The sequence below is a fragment of the Aythya marila genome, assembly GCF_965140915.1.
Source record: "Aythya marila genome assembly, chromosome: 1".
NCBI classification, from domain to species: Eukaryota; Metazoa; Chordata; class Aves; order Anseriformes; family Anatidae; genus Aythya; species Aythya marila.
The window spans coordinates 26,898,059-26,917,854 of record NC_139042.1 but is presented as its reverse complement, the minus strand read 5'-3'; the positions used below and the strand labels follow the sequence as shown (position 1 = coordinate 26,917,854).

At 42.0% G+C, this 19,796-nt stretch overlaps 1 protein-coding gene across 2 annotated transcripts in view; it reads left to right on the top strand.

The window, feature by feature from the left end:
* Window positions 1–19,389, top strand: part of LHFPL6 (LHFPL tetraspan subfamily member 6) — a 138,705-nt gene extending 119,316 nt beyond the window's left edge. Inside the window, exons 3-4 of one of the 2 annotated variants that reach the window (XM_082782594.1) lie at window positions 3,971–4,069; window positions 18,265–19,389. In XM_082782594.1, the coding sequence (XP_082638720.1) occupies window positions 3,971–4,069; window positions 18,265–18,383 (218 nt within the window). In that variant the 3' untranslated portion in view covers window positions 18,384–19,389. The remainder of the gene's footprint in view (window positions 1–3,970; window positions 4,070–18,264) is intronic. The other variant, XM_082782595.1, reaches the window with a different exon arrangement.
* Window positions 19,390–19,796: the final 407 nt, after the last annotated feature.

Genomic DNA, 19,796 nt, shown 5'->3' with positions numbered 1-19,796 from the left:
CAGAAGGTAGGTCCATGCGTTGGCCCTCACCCTGTCTGTGAGAAGAACCAGGAACATAACTGCTTTGTCAATAGGCTTAAATCCATACCAGTCTACCAGTGCCACTGCAGGAAACGTTTGAAGGTGAATCAAAACCAATGGAATAACAGATATCACAAGAGATGTCAAAATGACAGCTTTAGGAGTTGTGGCCACTTGGTACTTGTAACAAAACCAGGTGCAAGCCTTTTTGCCCGATGGCAACGTGTCACTCTGCTCCTGGCAGCCCCCTCGGCCTCTGGCAGCTTTTGTGGTTGCTAAAAGGAGTGTGTGTTTGCCCATGGCTTTCTACCTCGACCTTAGCATGTAAGCATGCTGCCCCTTGCACCTGGGGACCACACCACAGCAATGCTAATCCTACTTGGACCTTAGAGTCTCTTGGGTATGGTGTTACATGCTCTGCTCCTGCTGTCCTTGGTCATTCAGAAATGGGTTCTTGGTAGAGGGGTCCATGGCGACATTGGCATTGTGCTCCATGAAAGAAACTCAGCCCTGCCAAATTTCATTCTCAACTGAAGAAGCAGTTGTCCCATTTATAGAGAGTTTTTCTGACGCAGCATGCTATTTTGTCTGTATTGGGTTTATTCGTTTCTGGAAGGCACAGGTAGTGGTGAGGCAGTGGGTTATTAGACAGTAATTACTCTGGTTATTAAACAATATGGGCTGGCTTTCAGGATAAGCACCCTCATGGGAGTGAAGTTACGTCTTTGGAGCAACTTAACATTACAGTATATTGGACTACTAATGTATTTTTAACTGTATCTCTGGGGTTTTAGTATAAAAAAAGATCCTGATTCTATTCTCCTAGTACATTCTCAACCATCCCCTAATTTAATTTTTTGAGATTTAAATGACTTGATCAGAGAACAGGGCTAGACATTATGTCTGTGCCTAAGCAAGGCTTACATTCGAGGCTGTTACTCTGTAGAGTACATAAGAGTTTCCTGGTTTTGTGAAAGAAACAAGGAAATCTAGGATTATTTCTAATAGTAATTATTCTGATCAATAAATAATAATTTCATTTTAGACCAAAGGAGAGGCAAGATTTTAATTCATGACCAGATACTCCCATACGAGGTACTTTAAAAACCCATAGGTTTTAAAACTGGCACAGCCTGACCCCCAAAATTAAATTTTGACTGAAACTGGGCTTTGAGTTTACAAAGATGTACTTACAGAAAAGGGACAGAGGGTATGAAATGGGGGTGAAGAGGCCTGGCTGAGGTTTGGTAGCCAAGGCCTGCAGCCTCTGTATGTAATTTAGCATTGAGGGCAGGCAGAGTGAATTGGTACGAGGTGTTTGGAAGAGGATGTGCTCTGGAGGGTGGCAGAGGAAAATGTTGTGATTAATATTCGTGGGAAAATAAATAAATAAATAAATAAAATAAACAACCAACAAGCAACAAACTATTGCTGCAACAAATCTCAAAGGGAGCTGAAAACAAACAGCCCTCTGTGAATGCAGTGTGCACCAGAGACTATTGCCACCTGAGGAGAGTAATTGGCAAGTGCCGAGCAAGAGCTTGTTCTGGGTTTGGAAGGGCAGCATTGTCATGCTAATGGTCCTTTCACTTGCCTGCAGTGCTGCTGTTGTGCTCTCCTGGAAGAGTGGGGCAGAAGGCTTTCCCAGGACCTATTTGTGCAGAAGGGCTGGCTGCTGCTCCGCCTGCCCTCCTACCCCTGCACCCGCCTCCCTGCCCCTCGCAATGCAGCCCTTTAAGCATTTGTGAGGGCTGGGACCCAAGCTGATTGAAACCAGGCAATAGGGCTGGCCAGGGCTCCATCACCCTGTGAGACTCTCTCTGGTACCTGGGTGCTCATCCTCCCTTCCCCAGCCTTTCTTATCACTGATGGTGAAGTGTCTCCTTGCCCGACAGGGTCCTGCCCCACTCTATGCTCTAATTGTTTCACAGTGCCCTTCTTGCTTTAACAGCTCATGTGAGAATCAGTCTTTTTTTTTTTTTTTTTTTTTTTTTTTTTTGCAAGAATCTTAAGCTGTCGTTGACAAATATAGACTCAGTTTTGGCTGAAGTTCTCTTGTCTGAGAAATATCCTTTCAGAGAATTTAAGTGTAAGGTACTCTCGTTTACATGGATCCTACCAGCTGCTGTCAGCTCTGCAGCCCCAGGGGAAAAAAAATTCAGATGATACTGTGAATGCTGCTAGTGAGAACATTAAAAGCAACCATATCCAGGTCAGGTGAAGTTCTGAAAATGTCTAGCATTCATGTGCCCTTAATTGCTTTTCTGCCTGTACAGCTGTGGGTCAATGCACCATCCGTGAGGGGCCTGCCTCCAGAATTTCTTTTCTATTATATAACATAGATATGGAGAGAGGAGCAGGCAGAGGCTACTCAGTGAAGAAAGGAAGTAGACTTGAGTAGCAGGAAGAAATTTGAATTTATAGGGGGAAGTTCTAATATTGGGCCTGACCAGGGGCAGGTAGGCCTGGAGGAGCTGCTGGGTTCCTCTGCTAATTGCTAAGGTGCTAAGAGCATCAAACATCAGGAGAAAGATGGGACAGAGCTTCTTTATGTCTTTAAGTGAGTCAATAAAATAATAAGGTGATTGCTATATCTTACTGGAGCATCAGCAACATGAAAAATGTAGATATCATCAGGATAGAGACTGTAGAAATGTAGAGACTGTAGAAATGTGCAGATACGTCCAGGCCCTGAGTCAGAATCACCCTCAGGACTCCTGTGAGACTGGTGTGACATCCCCAGGGCCTCTGTCACCACATCCAGGGCTTTGCTGCACTAGGAGCATACCACCAGAATAGCTCTGCCAGGGAGCACATTGTCTCTATTCCTATTGCCAAGAGAGGAAAAGTGAGGTGGTGTGAGCTCAAGGAATTTGCTCAAAGCCATACAGCTGTGGTTGTAGGGCTTGAAACCCTGTTCCAGCCTACCTAACAGGTAAAAGGCACTACTGAAAACCCATGCTGCAAACTTTCTGAGGAACTGTCTGCCTCTTCATCCTGCAAAGTATGAGGTGCACCCAAGCTGTTATCTACATAGTGACTCACTTCCAGTCTTATAAGATCTGACACAAAGGAGGTAAAATTAAATGATTTAGTACACATTCAACTATTCTCTTTAGGCTGTCCTTGTTAAAAGAAAAAAAAATAACAGAAAGATCTTTGCCAGCTACACCTGCTTTTTGGCAGCTGCTGCAGTGACAGCTGAGAATGCAATATGATAAAAATGCCACTTCTACGAAATAATCATGTCCCGTTGAGTGATTCCCAGCAAGATCTGGTGAAGGAAAAGACTTAGCTGAAGCACATCTGTTCTGGACAGCATGAGGACTGGCGAAAGCAAAGCATACTGTGAATGCTAAGCTGAGCACAACAACAGGTAGAATGGCTCAAGAGCTCGGTTGTTTTGCTGAAATAATGTGAGAAAACTTTGTGCAGCTTGTACCTGCAGTATGAATTGATCAGGTGACATGAAATGACTCTTCCTTGACTTTTGAAGGGGTGAAAAATAAAGGAAAACAACGAGGGATTAGCACAACTGTCAGTTCACTTTCTCCTGTTGGAACCATGATAAACTCTGGTTGATTGTTGTTTTAATTAATCAGAAGCAATCAGCTTGTAAATGCTGTGATTAACACAGCTTCTGTTTAACCCCGTGTTGAGTTTTCCAAGCAGTGTATGCAACAGTTCTGCAGAGACAAGGGAAGTTTAAAAGCTCTCAGACAGAAGCTGAGGTTGGCATCTGATGCTGAATAGCCAAGTCTGCCTCCAGCACACCAACCAGCTGTAAAACCATGTAGCAGATTGAAGCAGTACAAGCCCAAATGATTTCCTACTGTTCTCAGGACAAAAAGAGTGGTTTTTGTTTGTTGGTGTGTTTGTGCGTTTTGTTTTAAATCTGAGATTCCCAAGGGGCGGCTTGTGTAAACTTCTATTTTCTGTTCTCTTGTAGGTTTGTTGATTGGCTCTGGTTGTGCTCTCTATCCTCTTGGCTGGGACAGTGAAGAAGTCAGACAAACTTGTGGTAACCTTTCCAACCAGTTTGAATTGGGTAAGTCATTATCAGAGCATCTCAGGGACATTATACTCTTCTGTTTCTTGTCCGTGAAAGCAAAAGAGACGAGTGCAGTCTTGGAGGAACAGCCCAGTTGTGTGCTGTAGGGTATTCATATTGCATGTTTCTGACGTGGTGCTAAGGCAGGGGACTTAAGGCTTCCTGGGAATGTTTTCCAGCAGAATATTATAAAATAAATGAAGAAATGTATGTATGTATATTTATATTTAAGACATCAGATTTAATAGTCTTGCAATCGGTGAGTTAACATCCCTAGAAATCAGGACAGGGACAGATCAGAGATATCGTGTCAATGGGTTGAGGTAATTCACAATAAGAGCAGTTAACTATCTTTGCAGTCTGGCATGCTTATGGGCTTCTAAACTAAGTGTAGGAGTATGGTTTTGGTTACTCACAACCTCAGAAAGCTGGTAAATAACATTTGCTCCCTATGACAGCCTTTTCTGCAACAAACAACTGGTCTTACCGGTGATGTCTGCACTGAGCTAAATGAGAGCCAAGGATGCGGTGAAGCTGGGCTCACACCCACACAGCATGGGGTGAGCATCTTGTAGAGAGCTCATTGGGGTGATAGAAAACAGAGGCCCAGCAGGGAGCTAAGGATTAAGCAATGTGAATGATCAGGATCTGATTAAATGAACATGCAAGTCCTTTTTTAGTGAGAAGGGTGGATGCAGATGCTGCTATCCTGCTCTATAAGTACTCTTTGGTCCTGTGTCACTCGAGGAAGAGAGGGATCTGCAATCATCCTGCAGGAGCAAAAGAAACTGATCATCCCAGCCCTCTGCACACTGAGCTCCAGCTCCCAGGAAGGCATACACACATCTCTGAGATCCTGCGAGCTAAGCCTTACAGTTCCTGTCAGAAACTCTTTCCATAGCTTTGTGTGGACAGCTCATGGAAGCCTGGCAGTAATCACAGTGCAAAGAACAGTGGACAGAAACGTTCTCCTGGGGTTAAATGCAAACCTGCTGCATTGTCTTTTAATTTTGTCCTGATATTTTGGGCAGGCTTCAAGAGCAAGGGGTTTTGTTTCCAACTCAGAGATGTTTCTTCTGTCTGGTGGAACTAGATGATCTTCAAGGTCCCTTCCAACCCCCAAAATTCTATAATTCTATGATTTTCAAATCAATTCAGATCAAAAGGTAAAGGATTGCACAAATAGCTTCATATATATATATATATATGTATATATATATACATATATGGAAGAGATGCTTCAGGTCACCCTCCCTTACACTATTCGTGTGGTGTATTGCAGTGCATTTGTTCTGGCATGGGACCAGAAATTCTCATTACCAGCAACAACATCTACCTATACCACTGCCACTGCTGATGGTACCAGCATCTACTTAATGGTGTTGCTCAGGGAATGTGTTATGTGCCCTAGTACCTTTACCTTGTTATTCTGAACTTCAATATCCTTTTGAGCTATTAATGTTTAATTTTCTTTTCAACAAAGTATGCAAAATTTGCTCCCATGACACCTGCTTGTACCTCCTGACAGCCTGCCCCTTCCCAGGCTTCACTCACCACTCTCCCCAGAGTGCAGAAAAGGGTTACCTTTCCAAGTTCTTTATCTGAAAACCCATGAGGATGTGGGTCTCACACCAATGTGAACTCCTTGAGGACAGTACTTAGACAGCTACAAACTATAACCCTAAACACAGTTGTGCTCTCAATCAAAGCACTCTCTGAGACCACCTTCAACACCTGCTTCTTGAGTCATTTATTTGCCTAAATTAAATCATTTTGCCATTAAAGGCAGTGAAGAAACCCATGTGAAAGATTTCAGCTTTCCTTCTAGGTACACATAAGGGATATAAGCAGGGGACGTACTGTATTAACTGTGAACGTGTGTATGCCTATTTTATTCTGGACCCGTGTAAAGCATGTGCTCTGCATGCCTAGACTTGGTGTCAATGCTGATCTGCAGGAATCGCATGTTAACACATTCATTAACAGATTATAATGAGCTGAAATCTGCTGTAGTGATTTTCACTAGGAAGCTCTGCCACTAAAACATTTCTTCTCCACATACACCAGCAGTAAATTTAGATGTGTGGCTTTGATTTTTTTAAGGTAATGTCAGTGTTTGGTTGATGCTGTGTTACCAAGGTCATTTGTGAAGAAGTTGTACTGTCCAAAGTCTGTTTAATAGCCATGATGCTCATCTCACTTGATAAATATATTTTGGTTAATGATAACCCAAACCCTCTAGTAGTTTCTGCATCATTAGAGATTGGTTTACTCATTATAGCCTGCAGACCAAAAATGATGTTTCAAAGACTTAATCTCACCAACTCTCAAGACAAATTTTAGTAATTATTGCTTTCATTTGAATATTTAATTTGATTAAGCCACAATGATATGTTTTCTATTCCCGAGTCTGTGAAACGAGTTGCCTCAAGATCCACGCATACATGCACTGCATTCAAAACCTTCCCTTAGGAGCTGCTGTGAACTCTGGGCTGACTTGCTGATGGGGTAAATGGTGGCAATGGGAGTGCTGGTCCTGCTCCTCCTGCTGCCAGGGGTGCTAGCATGGACGGCAACAGAAGCCTGATTTGGTGCATGTGGTTATGCTCAAAGCAGAGGGATGTTGAACACGAGACAGCTTCAGCCTCCTCTTCAAGGATGGCAGAGCAGCTGGTGCAGCATGGATGAAGGGAGCCTTGGAGAGCACGGGTGTTAGTAAAAGTCAAAGCTTACCAGATTTGACCACAGAGCCAGCAAAGATAGGGCTTCAGCAGCTAGTAAGATTTTCTGGGGACCTGCAAAAGATAAGATGAAAAAAAGAAAAAGGTTGACATTGGATGTAGAAAAGAAAAACCAGGAGCTGCATCTACATCACAGGAGAATGAGAAGGGCAAGAGGCAGGTGCAGAGGAGGGATTGCAAGGACTCAGTTGAGAAGCAGCTGGATTGTGATACCTGAAATGTAATGCTAACCAGAAATATTCCAAAATTAGCAATTAAATGAAAATGGCTTTAACAAAACACGACAAAAAAAGTCTGTTATATGCTCATAACTAGATAGAAGAAATAAATAGCAATGCTAAGAACCCATAAAAAGCCTAATCCATAGTGGGTGTGCTAGATAAGAAATGCTTCTCTGTGTCTTCAGGCACTCTGAAAAGGCATTAGACTAATAGGCTCTCCAAATAGTGCTGAGATAGCCCAGATTGTGAAGAGGGGACCCTTGTCCTCCGCCCCCATCAAACACACATTTCTGTGTAAATTCCAAAGCAATATTTAAAAAGGCTGCAGGAAAAATAACCATGCCTTTCATTTACATGTAAGTGGATTAGGTTATTCTCTTCTAGAAAACCTGAGCTGACATTGTGAAATGCCCAGAGGTTTGCTGCTCTCTTTAAAACTGGATATTTGTTTTTTATTAACTGAACTACGTCCAAATGGTTTACTTAAACATTTGTGTATTTAATTGGTCTAATTTTTTTTTCAACCAAATGAAAGCATTTGTACAACTCTATCTCTAAAAAGAGGACTCATTCTTCAGTTGAAGATGCTGTGCCAAAGACAACCCCATTTGTTGATTAAATCACGTTCAATAGATGAGCTGTTTTGCTAATGAGGATGGGGAGTAACCTCTAAATAGACTTGTGCACCTGTAGAAGGACCTGCTGTCTGCTCATCTCAAGCAATCTGTTTTTACCAACATGGAAAAAAAAAAAAAAAAAATCACAACGATAAATCAGGACTTTGACAAACGAACTCTGGCAAATTTTGTTGCAGGAAGGTTGAGGTCATGTTGTTCCTGGGTCTCTGTTGTGCACCTCTGCTTGTGACTCCCAGCTCCCCAGCATTAGGTGGGACCTGTGTGGAGGCAGTGTTCCACCTTGGCATCCTAGTTTGTATCCTGGGTAGAGCTGAGTTCCCACCAAACCATGAGACTATGAGCCAGAGAAGTCCTCTGGTGATGTTTTTCGGGTGGTAACTCGTAGAAGGAGGGCAATATTAGTAAATAGGGTGAGAAGAAAGATGTTCGTGTTTAAAACCAACATAATAGTTTGGTCAGTGACTGGGTGAAAGTCCTTTGTCTAATTACCATTGCCTTAGATAGAGACTGGAGTTATAAACTACCAGTGCACATGCTAAGTGACTGCCTTTTTCTTCTACCAAATGTCTGAGGAAGGATTGCAATCTCTCATCACTGTGCAAACTGTTATTGTTGTGCTGCATTATTTACACCCCAGAGTCACCTGTGAGCCCATGCAGGACAGCACTGATGTGGCATGTCAGGCTCAGCAGTACAGAGCTGCTGTCTGAGGGGTGTGCACAATCCTGTGGTCTGCAAAAGGAATTTGCAAGCAATTTCCCCAAAACAACCATCTTTATAAGCATATCATATAACACACATTCAATTTTGCTGAGCTCGAGGTACTAATGCCTTGGTTTGTTTTCATTCCTAAATGTACCACAGAAGAATAACAGCTGAAAAATGAGTGTTTTTTTTTTGTTTTTTTTTTTTGTTTTGTTTGTTTTTTTTTAAGCAGGAAATTCATTAAAGTGAGGGGGCCTGCCTTAAAGTAAGACTGCATCAGATATTTGCAAAGGAATGCATATTTTGCAAAACTTCAACTGTGTGAAGAAAACTTCTGGACTTGCACGTATTTTTTAAAGGACTACATGGGTGTATATGTGTGTTTACATTATAATTGGCTTTGAATGTCTAAACTCAGTAAGAGACTTCATTTTAGGCCATCAATTTCCCTAGACGCATATGCAGAGGCTGCTCAGTTGTTGCATGCTTATCTCAGTTGTGATGGGTGTGGAGGTAGCTAAATCCCACAGAAAGTGTTGGAGAGGACAGGACATGTTCAGTTTAATTCACAAAATCAAGCCTTGGTTGGCATCTGGTAAAACAGCAACACAAGACCAATACCTAAATGCCTGAACAGCAAAATGCTTATCTAGAGTGAGATTCATTTGTCTAAACGTAGATGACTCATGCCATTTTAGGTGCCCTAGGAAATTTAATCTCACCTCCAGCTGCCACTCCCCTACCATCAGATGTAAGAAATGATATTATGCACTTACCTTATTAACCCGAAAGGATGAAGATACTACATTTAAGATGAACTTCAATTTTTAAGTTGAACTACATCAAGAAAAAACCTCTTCCTTTGAGGGGATACAGTGTACTTGGGCAGCCAGGGCTCAGCCTGGGTGATTAGTGCTTGAGAATATTTTATGTCCTACTCCTTTTTGTGAGATATTACTTTTTATGTTGTGTGTGTCCTGCTTCAGCTCTCTTTTTATTTTTATTATTTTTTCTGCTGGGTGATCATTTATGCTAAGGAGCATCCCACAGACATAGCTTGGTGTGCATACCTACCTTTTGGGTTCACCTTTGAGTTTTGTGATGCTTTTATTTGCTAATAAAGTAAATGAAAATTGCAGATCTGGCAGCAAGGGCTTGAACAACTCAGGCGTGGCTGTAGGCACGCTATGCCCTGCCTACCCACCTGGGTGCTGCTGCCACAGCCTGCCTGAAATGCATTCTGTGCTTGTTTGAGTTCATGCCATCCTTCCAAGGCTGGGAACATCCCCTTCCCTCTTTCTTCTGCAAGTCCTACTAGATCCTCTCCCATTGTTTCATGTTCTCCAGCTGTCACGCTCCGTTGCTGCCCATCATGCACAGGGACATCCTAGGCCTGGGGCAAGGCTGCAGCAGCAACCAAAGCAGCCCAGGCAGATGGCTCCAAACATGCACCTTTGCTTGTCCTCCGTGGTGGTTCGTCTTTGAACTGCTGTGAAAAGGCTCTCCTGGCCATAGCGGTTGTCTGGAGAGCAGGTTAAAAAAGTTAAAAGGCTGGCTGCTGTCCTGAACTAAACAAGCAGTTGAATTGTCCTCAAAAGCTCTCAGAAGCTTCTCCGTGCAGGCAGGGCTATTTGTTTCCAAAAAATGTTATTAAGGTTCACTTTTGCTACTTTTAGAGTGCTTGAAATATCTTAAACAGGACTGTTAACTTGATAATTGTTTTTTTTTTTTTTTTTTTTTTTTTTTTTTCTATAGAAATATTTGAGTAAATGATCTTTAAAAGCAAACAGTGCAGTTACTAAAACAACAACATAAAACAAAACAAAACAGAACAGAACACAGAAAGCAGTGAAAAAAAAAAAAAAAAAAAAAGAAGCTTTGTCAACTAGCTAATTGGCCTTAGGTGGCATCATTTCAGCATCTGGCTGAGTGTTGACATACAGTGCCACCACTATCAAGAAAAGTGTTTAGAGGGTAGGACAATTTATTAGAATCTTATTAAAGGCAAGGGCTTCAAAGCTGTATGTTTATGAGCAGTCTATCTGACAAAGCTGGGTTCTTTATTCACAGATTCTCTGCAAACAACTCAAAAGTTTTTACCAGTTAAGTTTTTTTGACTGTGGCTGAGTGCAGTTTTTGTAAGCTTCCCTGAGCTACAGCTGCTGAGTTCTCAGATAAATGCATGAGTCAGCCTACATGCTAGTAAAGAAAGTGTTTCATCAAGGAACTTTTCCTCTCTGGTGCTACCCAGCTATCTTTTATTCTTAATTCTTTGTAAGCCTCTCGTGATTATGTCAAGGTCAAGGTATTCTGTCTAACCTAAAGGACTTACCTTAGTTGCCTGAGCCAGACCATGCAGGGACCCTCTGGAGTCAATGGAGACAAGCAGGAATTTACAGATGGGGACCCAGACCACCTGGGAGCAAGTACCCGCTGCTTCTTATTGCTTGAAAAGGGCAACTGAAGTAGTTACTTGGGATCCCTTAATAGTTAAAGAAATTTTAAAATAGGTGCTACTAGGGTAGGGTTCACCATATGTACCTTAGATGACTACCTTAAGATGAAATGCATCACTCTTTATAACTGGCTTTTTCTCCCCTTTGTCTCCTGAGGGAATCTGGAGAACTAGTCCAGTGTGGATTTCTGCACTGTGGATGTCCAAAGAGAGGTGAAATTAAGTTAAGTAAATTAACTTAGCTGCACTAAGTGAGCTTTCTGCTGACTTCTTTTAGTGAGCTAGGAGAGCTCTTCATTGCCAGGACATGAGTTATTTTTCTCTTGAGATTTTGAGCGTTGTAATTGTTACAAGGTCATAGAATCATAGAATGGCTTGGGTTGGAAGGGACCATCTGGTTCCAGCTCCCCTGCCATGGGCAGGGACACCTCCCACCAGACCAGGTTGCCCAAAGCCCCATCCAGCCTGGCCTTGAACACCTCCAGGGATGGGACATCCACAGCTTCTCTGGGCAACCTGTGCCAGTGCCTCACCCTCTGAGTGAAGAATTTCCTCCTAACCTCTAATCTAAATCTCTCCTTTTGTAGTTTAAAACCATTCTCTTTCTCCTGTCATTGTCTGCCTGAGCAAAAAGTGGCTCTCCATCTTTTTGTAAGCCTCCTTTAAGTACTGAAAATCTGTAATGAAGTCACCCTGGAACCTTCTCCAGGCTGAACATCTCCAGTTCTCAGCTTTTCTTCATTGGAGAGGTGCTCCAACCCTCTGATGAACTTTGTAGCCTTCCTCTGGACCTGTTCTAACAGCCCCACATCTTTCTTGTGCTGGGGGCCCCAGACCTGGATGCAGTGCTCCAAGTGGAGCCACACAAGGGCAGAGTAGAGGCTTTTCTGCCCCCATCCTGTACACCCAGGCAGCATACTTGTACTCTTCCCAGGCCACATGTCCCTGTCTTCCCTGCCTGTGCATTTCCTTCTTGCACCTCAGTCTGACCAGCATGTCGTTGCCCACCCATGCTGGTTCCCTTCCCTTGCTGCCTACTTTTTACCCAGGGGGGTGGAGAGTTCTTGCGTTCTAAGGAAACCATCCTTAAAGAGTTGCCAGCTCTGCTCAGCTCCATTGTCCCTGAGGACAGAGTTCCAGTGGATCTCATCCACTAGATCTTTAAATAGCTTGAAGTTCACTCTTCAGCGAAGTATTGAAGAGGTATGGGACAAGGTATCGGTTCCCCTTCCATTGTTCCACCTTACATTCATGCAGCAAATTTGAGTTTTTATTAAACAAAATCATGCAATCCTCCAAAGAAAGGGAGATTTAGTCACAGGAGTGTCTGCAAACAGCAGAGCTGGAGAATTTCAACGTTGTCATTTCCTTGCCAGTTTTACACTTCTGAACTTTATGAGACACCATGCATTTAATTACATACCAAAATGCCCATGCAATTGACTTGACCAATTATAATTAAGCAAAATATCTTGATCTGTACATGTGAAGGAAAGAATACATTTTTTAAAAGACCTTGAGAAAGTCCTACCCATACAACAGACAGAAAGAAAACACCTTCGCCAAATTCATTATTGCATATTAAACTATTTGTTCAGCTGCATTTTTACCTTACATAGAGTACTTTCTTTGTTTCATGAAACTACTTTAATCCTTTCTGGATGCATTCCAAGTTTTGAGTTCTTTTCCTGCTTTTGTAGCTGATTTCATGTGATGGTTTTTCATTGTGTAACTGTGTCAAGAAAAAAAAAAAAAAAAGATTCCTCAACTATTTAATTTATCTTGGCTTTGTTTCAAAATAATCATGCCTTCTTATTAATTAGCTGATTATCTTTTACATTCATTCGTGGCTTTCATATCTCCAAATCCCTGTATATTCCTTAACATCACATTCCTTGCTTTCTTCACTGATTACTTTTTCCAACACCCTCATTGATTACATGAATTCACATTCCCCTGTAGTACTGGACTCTCATATGAAGCTGTTAATTGGAGTTCCTGCACAGGCTTTTGCAAGAAAGAATTGTAGGTTTTATTTTTAAAGCTGTATCATTTGTATTCTTCAGCCTGGGTAGTTCTAAAAACCTTTTTTCTTCATCTTGGAAAAGAGGCTGTAGCTAGGGTTAAATGATTACAGAGTCTGCCAAATACTGGCAGTCTGCATGCCCAGGATAGTCTTAACATTAACAGCAAAGAAGGTGCAAATATTTAAGAAACTTAGCCTTGCAATTAACAAATTTGCATCCAAGACACTTTCATATTCTGGATATTTTCCATAAGTGTCATTTATTGGTTATTTTAGATGAACATCATATGTTATTTCCAGGACCTTGATAACTATGTGTTTTTTATAAGACATCACAAATAGAAATCCTGGTAAAACTCTGCTTTGGCAACTGGATCCTGGCACAGCTCCACAAGAGATCAAGTATCCACAGAGTTTTTGTTGCCAAAGTTCACTCACTCCCAAATTTGTCTTAATCTGTATTTGCCTTATATATTGGAGCGTGAGAAGGAACTAGGGGACACATATCACAGCCTTGAAGATTACCTTAGAAATCAGGAAAAGGCAAAGAAGTGTTTTCTAATAAGCTCTTCCATCCAAAACTAACCTTTCACATTCTTTGACTTCTTTGAATGTAGCAAGTACTGTCTTATATTCTATGGGACTCCTTTCTGTGGAGTCTTCTTTTCATACTGTCCTCATTCACCTTGCTTTTGTCCTTTAAAATAAGGGGCTGCAATTTCTTTCAGTCCTTTTATAAAAGAGAGGAACATCATGTTGTCACTCTCGTCTCCTTTTATTTGCTTGGAAAGTGGCCATCCAGCCCAATAGCTGTGAGACCTATGATTCTCTGATTTCAGAGTTAATCATGACACTATTTTACTGCCAATCCCAGTAAAACCAAATGTGAAAACAGAGTTCTTAATGGTCAGCTACAAATTTACCTGAGCTGACTTGGACAGCCCTGTTTCACTGAGCAACCAGAAGGCAAGAACTTCAATTATTTATGCTCTCTTCCCTGCCTTCCCCTCTCCTTTCTTTCCTCCTTTCCCCCCAAATAGGATCCAGAACTAAAAAATAAATAAATAAATAAAAAATGAAGCTACAACTTCTCCTCCATAGCTGTTAGGAAAAGACTATTTCATTAAAAGCAACACCACTTCTGTGCAGAGAAAGAAGCTGCTGTGGGCACATCATCTCTATCAGCTAGAAGAGTACTTGAACTGGTGGGGAATTTACTTTGGCATGAAACCAGATCAGCAATCTTATGAGCAAGAACATGTATACATTCTTGCATGCCTCTCCACACCCCCCAGCAGACTGGCACACTTCTACATGTATATACGTATTCTTATGCACCCTTGAGGAAAACAACAGCTTTTGTGTTTGCATGAAAACTGACAAGTTTTCACTTAATTGTTTTAATTCTATCAGGTAGTCTAGCTTTTTATTTTATAGATTTGACACAAACAAGGAAAATGGGAAACTGCAGTGCAACGTTTCTAACATTTAATATGATGGGCTCTATGAAAGTGAAGTGCCCTACTTGATGGTGAAATTTAAGCCCAGTTCTACAAAGCACTTAACCATCTCCTTGCTTCTGAATACATGACTAGTTCTACTGATGTCAGTGAAATAAAAGCTGAACATGAGAAAGGGTTCTTCAACAGCACTTGTTATCACCTGTTATTGCAATATTTGTAAAACTACGAAGTCAGAAAGCAAAGTCTATCTTCTCTATGATAAAACATTTCTATAGGTGTATTTCTTCTCATTTTGTGTTGCGTTTAATTACTCATCAACCCTGCTTTTTATAAATCTTCATGTTTCTTATAAATTGAGAATTTAATATCACAGTGAAACAAAAGTAATTCTGCAATTTAAATTGCAGTTCAATTACCCAATTATTGACAACTAACAATATTTCTTTAGGCTACAGTGGATTAAAATAGCTCATACACATATTAAAATGAGAATACCAGAGCAGAAAAATTATCTTCAAATTTATTTTTTTCCCTTGTACAGTACAGCCTTATAAAAGGGGTACCATTATTTCAGTTTGACATGCGGCTAGCAGTGTGGACAATCATTCAACAGGTGCCTTTGAAATGGATTCTCTCTGGTCTTATAGCTATACTTAGCTATGAACTTAGGACTTGGCTATACTTAAAATGAAAAGAATGTCTAAGTCCTATACCCTTAGACACCTTCCCCGCTGCAGGTTCTTATTCAGCACAATAGCTTGAAATGCTGTTCTGCTCAGTGTCATCCAAGCACAGATCAAACTATTTTGTCTAAGGCCTCCCATTGCTCCTGACACAGGCTGGAAATAATGGCCAGGTTTATTGCTGTGTTATTATTGCTCTAAGGTCAGGCTCCCTACTCGTTCATCCATTGTTCCGCACTCTCCCGTTCTTGCATTTGTTCATCTTGACCCAGCTCACACTTGTGAACTGCATTGCATTTGTTAGATCAAGAGGCTGCCTGCCATGCCTTAGAGCACTAAGTAGGACAGTGGTCCTTAGGGTAAATGGAGCATGGTATGGAGAAACAAATGTTATTCTCCTCATCCAAGACTGAAATGTGCATGTTGTATTTGTTGGCACATCTCTGACACTGACTTAACAGTTCTTTCTTTCTTCTTAATATGTATCAGGCGCTCTTTCCCCCTCTCCCATGGTTACTGCACAAAAGTTGAAATAATACCACACAAAAGGTGAAATTTACTTCATTCTGTTCCATATAGGTCACAGCTTTGGGCAGTGCAAGCAGGCAAATCTTTAAACTATTCTTAAAATAGCGTTTTAACATTTATTTTCTCTACTTGGAAGCATCACGATGAGAAAGATTTAATTTTTCAAGCTGCCACTACAAGTCTTTAGTAGTTTTAGAATACCTAGCTGTTCAAAAAAACCTATCAGTTTTTTTTTCCATAGTATCAAAATAAATGCTTTAGCACCTCCCACTCTAGTGTAAATACTATAATTTTCAAAGCAGCCCAATGGATTTAGATGTACAGTATATGCTTATTTCTGGTTTTGAAATTCTCAACATAAGCCATAGGTTTGTGTGCACAGGCAAAGGAATTGTTCTAGACAGGTCTGTCTAGGAGCTGCTGTACAGTCAGACAAGGATCAGTGTCAGAGACATTGTCAGGCACTTGGCGGCTCTTTGTGGTTTCTGATGGTCTTCTCTGTAGGAAGTCAGACTCTTTGTGTGGTCTTCTGTAATGGAGCCAAAAATGATGTCGATATACAGAGCATAACAAGATTACAAAACCAAATAAATCTCTCTCTACTACAGCACATTAAGGAGAGAGACTAATGAGCCCAAACCAAGATCTCAGCTTCTGAAGTCCTCCGGTCATGTCAGGATTTTTGTTTCATTCGACCTTTCATTTTAATTAAAAAATTGATACTTTTGAAGAAAAGACGCAGTATACTGTGTGCTGTGGTGTTGCCCTGAGATCTTCAGAGCAGCCATGAGCATAAGCGTTGCCTCCCACTGACATCTCTTCACAAGGCTGCCAGTATCCTGCAGACAGTTGATGGACGTGCTGTTTGCCTTCAGGCATGTTAATGCATTTGACGTGTTGGGGTGTACAGACATCTCGTGTATCTTGTGCCTAAGGCAGGATTAGCAGACTTGATAATTGCCTGACCCAAAGCCTGACCCTAGAGCACACCATTAGGACAGAGTACGGACATGCCACCTGTTTCAGCTCTTTCTAGCTGGAAACTGTTTTTACCTCCTGTTCTCTGGAGGGGAGGAAAATGAGTTTTGCTGCTTTTTCCAGAGGGTGGAAAAAGATGTTGTATTTCTGCTTGTACCTTACTGAGAGCACTCACTGTTCAAAGCAGGGAGGTGTCACCCAAGATGGGGACACTTCAGTTGAAGGAGAACTTCAGTTGTAATGAGTCCCAAGCAGTCAAAATCAAGATGACCAACATGGTGCAGCCAAAGTGAAAATGACTTTTGAGATGAGCTGAAACTCTGAGGAGTAGCAGCAGTCACCTCTTTATTTTCTGAGAGCTCTGCAAGGAGGCTTAGTCTCTTCAGTAGCTGCTGTTTTTGTGATCATCTAATCTACTGCATGCACAGTGGTGCCTGGAAGGGGAGCAATGACTTTATGGTTCACTGTGGGATTCCCCAACACTATGCACTGGTGATGACTTTGGCTCCATATGGATACTGAAACCTTTGAATGCGTTCAAGGCCATATTGTTGTGACACTATTAAAACACACCGGATTAAAGATCTGTGAAGTTTTAAGTGGAGTCATTGGTTAGGGACAGAGAAGTGTCTTGCTTTTTGCACTTTAATTAAACTTGTGCTCACTGGCACTGTGACCTTAGTGGGAGCTAAGGATCAGTCCTTAAGTCTGTTCTGTTTGTGGTGGCAACTTGTGAAAGTACTGGGATCCACTGGGATCTTTACTTGCACTGCACCAGCACACAACCATTTTGCTGTCACTATTAGTCCTATACTGTTATGATACTACTGGTGTGCTGATGTCTCTGTCACTGCTCTACGTGCACACTGCCTGCTGACCCTACTGGCAGGGTACGTAAGAGGCAGGACTTGTAGACTCCGCTTGCATAGAAGCCCCTGTGCTCCTTCACCCTGGAGAGCCTCTGTTTCATCTCTTGAAAATCCATTGTCCTGGTCTTTATCTCACGCCATATCATGCTCTGCCAGATGGAGACATCTGCCATGTGGTCCTAATGCGTGAGATGGTGGAGCATGGCATGGTAGGTATAGCTGTGCTGCTTCAAGTCCTGCCCCAAATCAGTCTTCTTGGAAAGCAGTTTTCAAAGGCCCTTCTCATTGTGTGACTACACAGGCAGGAGCACCTTCATCACAGATGAACCCACACATCCTGAATATATGCTTAGAGGTCTGGTAGCTCATTTATTTGGTCAGTAAATGCATACCACTAGAGCAGAGATATAGGAGAGAAAATAGCTCCTAAATAATTCTCTGCCCTGCCTTCCTCAAGGTTTTGGTTGCAGGGGCAAAGCAATAAAAGAAAGCATTTCAGTGTGGCCTGGTCAGGATTTACGCTGGTGGGATTGGGACATGATTGTCCTTGTCACTTGATGGCTTGCACTTGGGTTCAGTTTGAGTGATGGCAGAGGTGGATCCGCCTGGCTCCTTCTGAAGGGAGCCAGGCCCCATCCTGTATGACATGCATTGGCACTGGGTGTACTGCTGGAACAAACAAGTAAACCCTCAAAAGCTGTCTGGAGAAGGAGAAAATGTGAAAGGGGGGAAAAGCCCTCTTCTGACAGCAGCTGCTGTGGAAAATGGTGCCACAGGCTCTCCTTGGCCTTGGTAGGCCAAGGGGCGCCTTCTCCACTGCTGACATATTTGTGGAGACAACAACCTCAGATTTCTCAATCATCTCTCTCTCTGTTTCCCTTGCAGGAACCTGCGAAATTGGCTGGGCTTATTACTGCACAGGTGGGGGTGCAGCCGCGGCCATGCTGGTGTGCACCTGGCTGGCCTGCTTCTCAGGCAAGAAGCAGAAGCAGTACCCCTACTGAGCGGCCCAGGGTACGGGCTGCCACCAGGAGCATGAGGGGCTTGCAGGCATCTTCTGGACCACAACGACAACAAAAAGGAAATTTTTAAGTGCTTTCACTCTGAAGCGGTGCAGGGAGGGATGGTGGGTGGTGCTGGGAGCCCTGGGGAATGGGTTGGACTGTGGACCAAAGCCACCCCACCAGGTTGGATGGGGAAGGGCTTCTTCACCAGAGCGCACCTGTGGTCTACTCCACAAATACATGACTGTGTAAGCAAGGAAAGCTCCATTTTGGCAAATTGTGACATTCTGCGTGCACCAATTAATTGAGGGATTGGTGAAAAGATGGTGCTGGAGGCCTTGAGTAGTAAGTACCTGGTGGTCCCTTCAGCACGGTGTTCCTGAAAGCACAGACACACACACGGATGTTGACCATGGCACAAAATGAGTAGAGAGGAAACCTTTTTGGTGCGATTCTTCTTTCTTTTCCTTTTATTTTTTTATTTTTAATTTCTTTTTGGTGGTTTAAAATTCAGTGTTACAACATTTTTTAATCTATACATTAAACTTAATAAAAGGACCAATAAGCCACTTTGTCAGTATTTCAGTATTTTGTATATTCTCTACACATTTCTCTTCCCCAAACATTTAGCCACTGCTTATTCAGCCCTATAGATCTTTTATTAAGCCTCTGTGTTTTCAGCGTTATTACAAAAAATGCAACATAATAACTTGGCATATGTAGCCTTTGCCTATAGTACTTTTATGAAGTGCAGTAAATGGACGTTTTTCTGTCCATTGAAAATTCCACTTACAGTACTGTAGAACTCTGTTGGTTCTGTACGACTGACAGGAAAACTTCTTCCAGACATAGATTTTTGTCGCTGTTATGTTTAGCTCATTGATGTTGTATTGTGCTGTACCATGTTTATTATTTCAATATTCATTTTTGTAAAAATATATATATATATAAATGTGCTATTTTATGTTTGTATTTGAAAAATCTCTGTAAATAAATTTTTCCTTGATCAGTATTTGCAATTTGTGCTTGTGTCATGGAAATAATCATGACCTTCAAACCATGCTGTATCCTTTTTCCCTGTAAAACACATACATTTAGGGTTCAGTTGCATTGCCCGAGGATAGATGTCTATTATCACTTGAGATGTGCCAGCATATCCAATAGTTTTGCCTGATGCTGTTAGGCAGGATGCAGGACTTCAGGGAGACCTTCTCCATTCTGGCTTGGCAGCTGTCGACTCAGCATCTCACGAAGTGCTGTGTACCCCCGTTTAGTTGACTGAAACAAGCCCTTCCTTTTTTAATAGCAGCCGCACTGATTAAATGCCTGCCAGGAGGTAATCCCTCCACAAGGCACTGGCACCATGCATACAAAACTCAAAACAAAAAAGTTATTTTCTTTAAGAAAAAAACA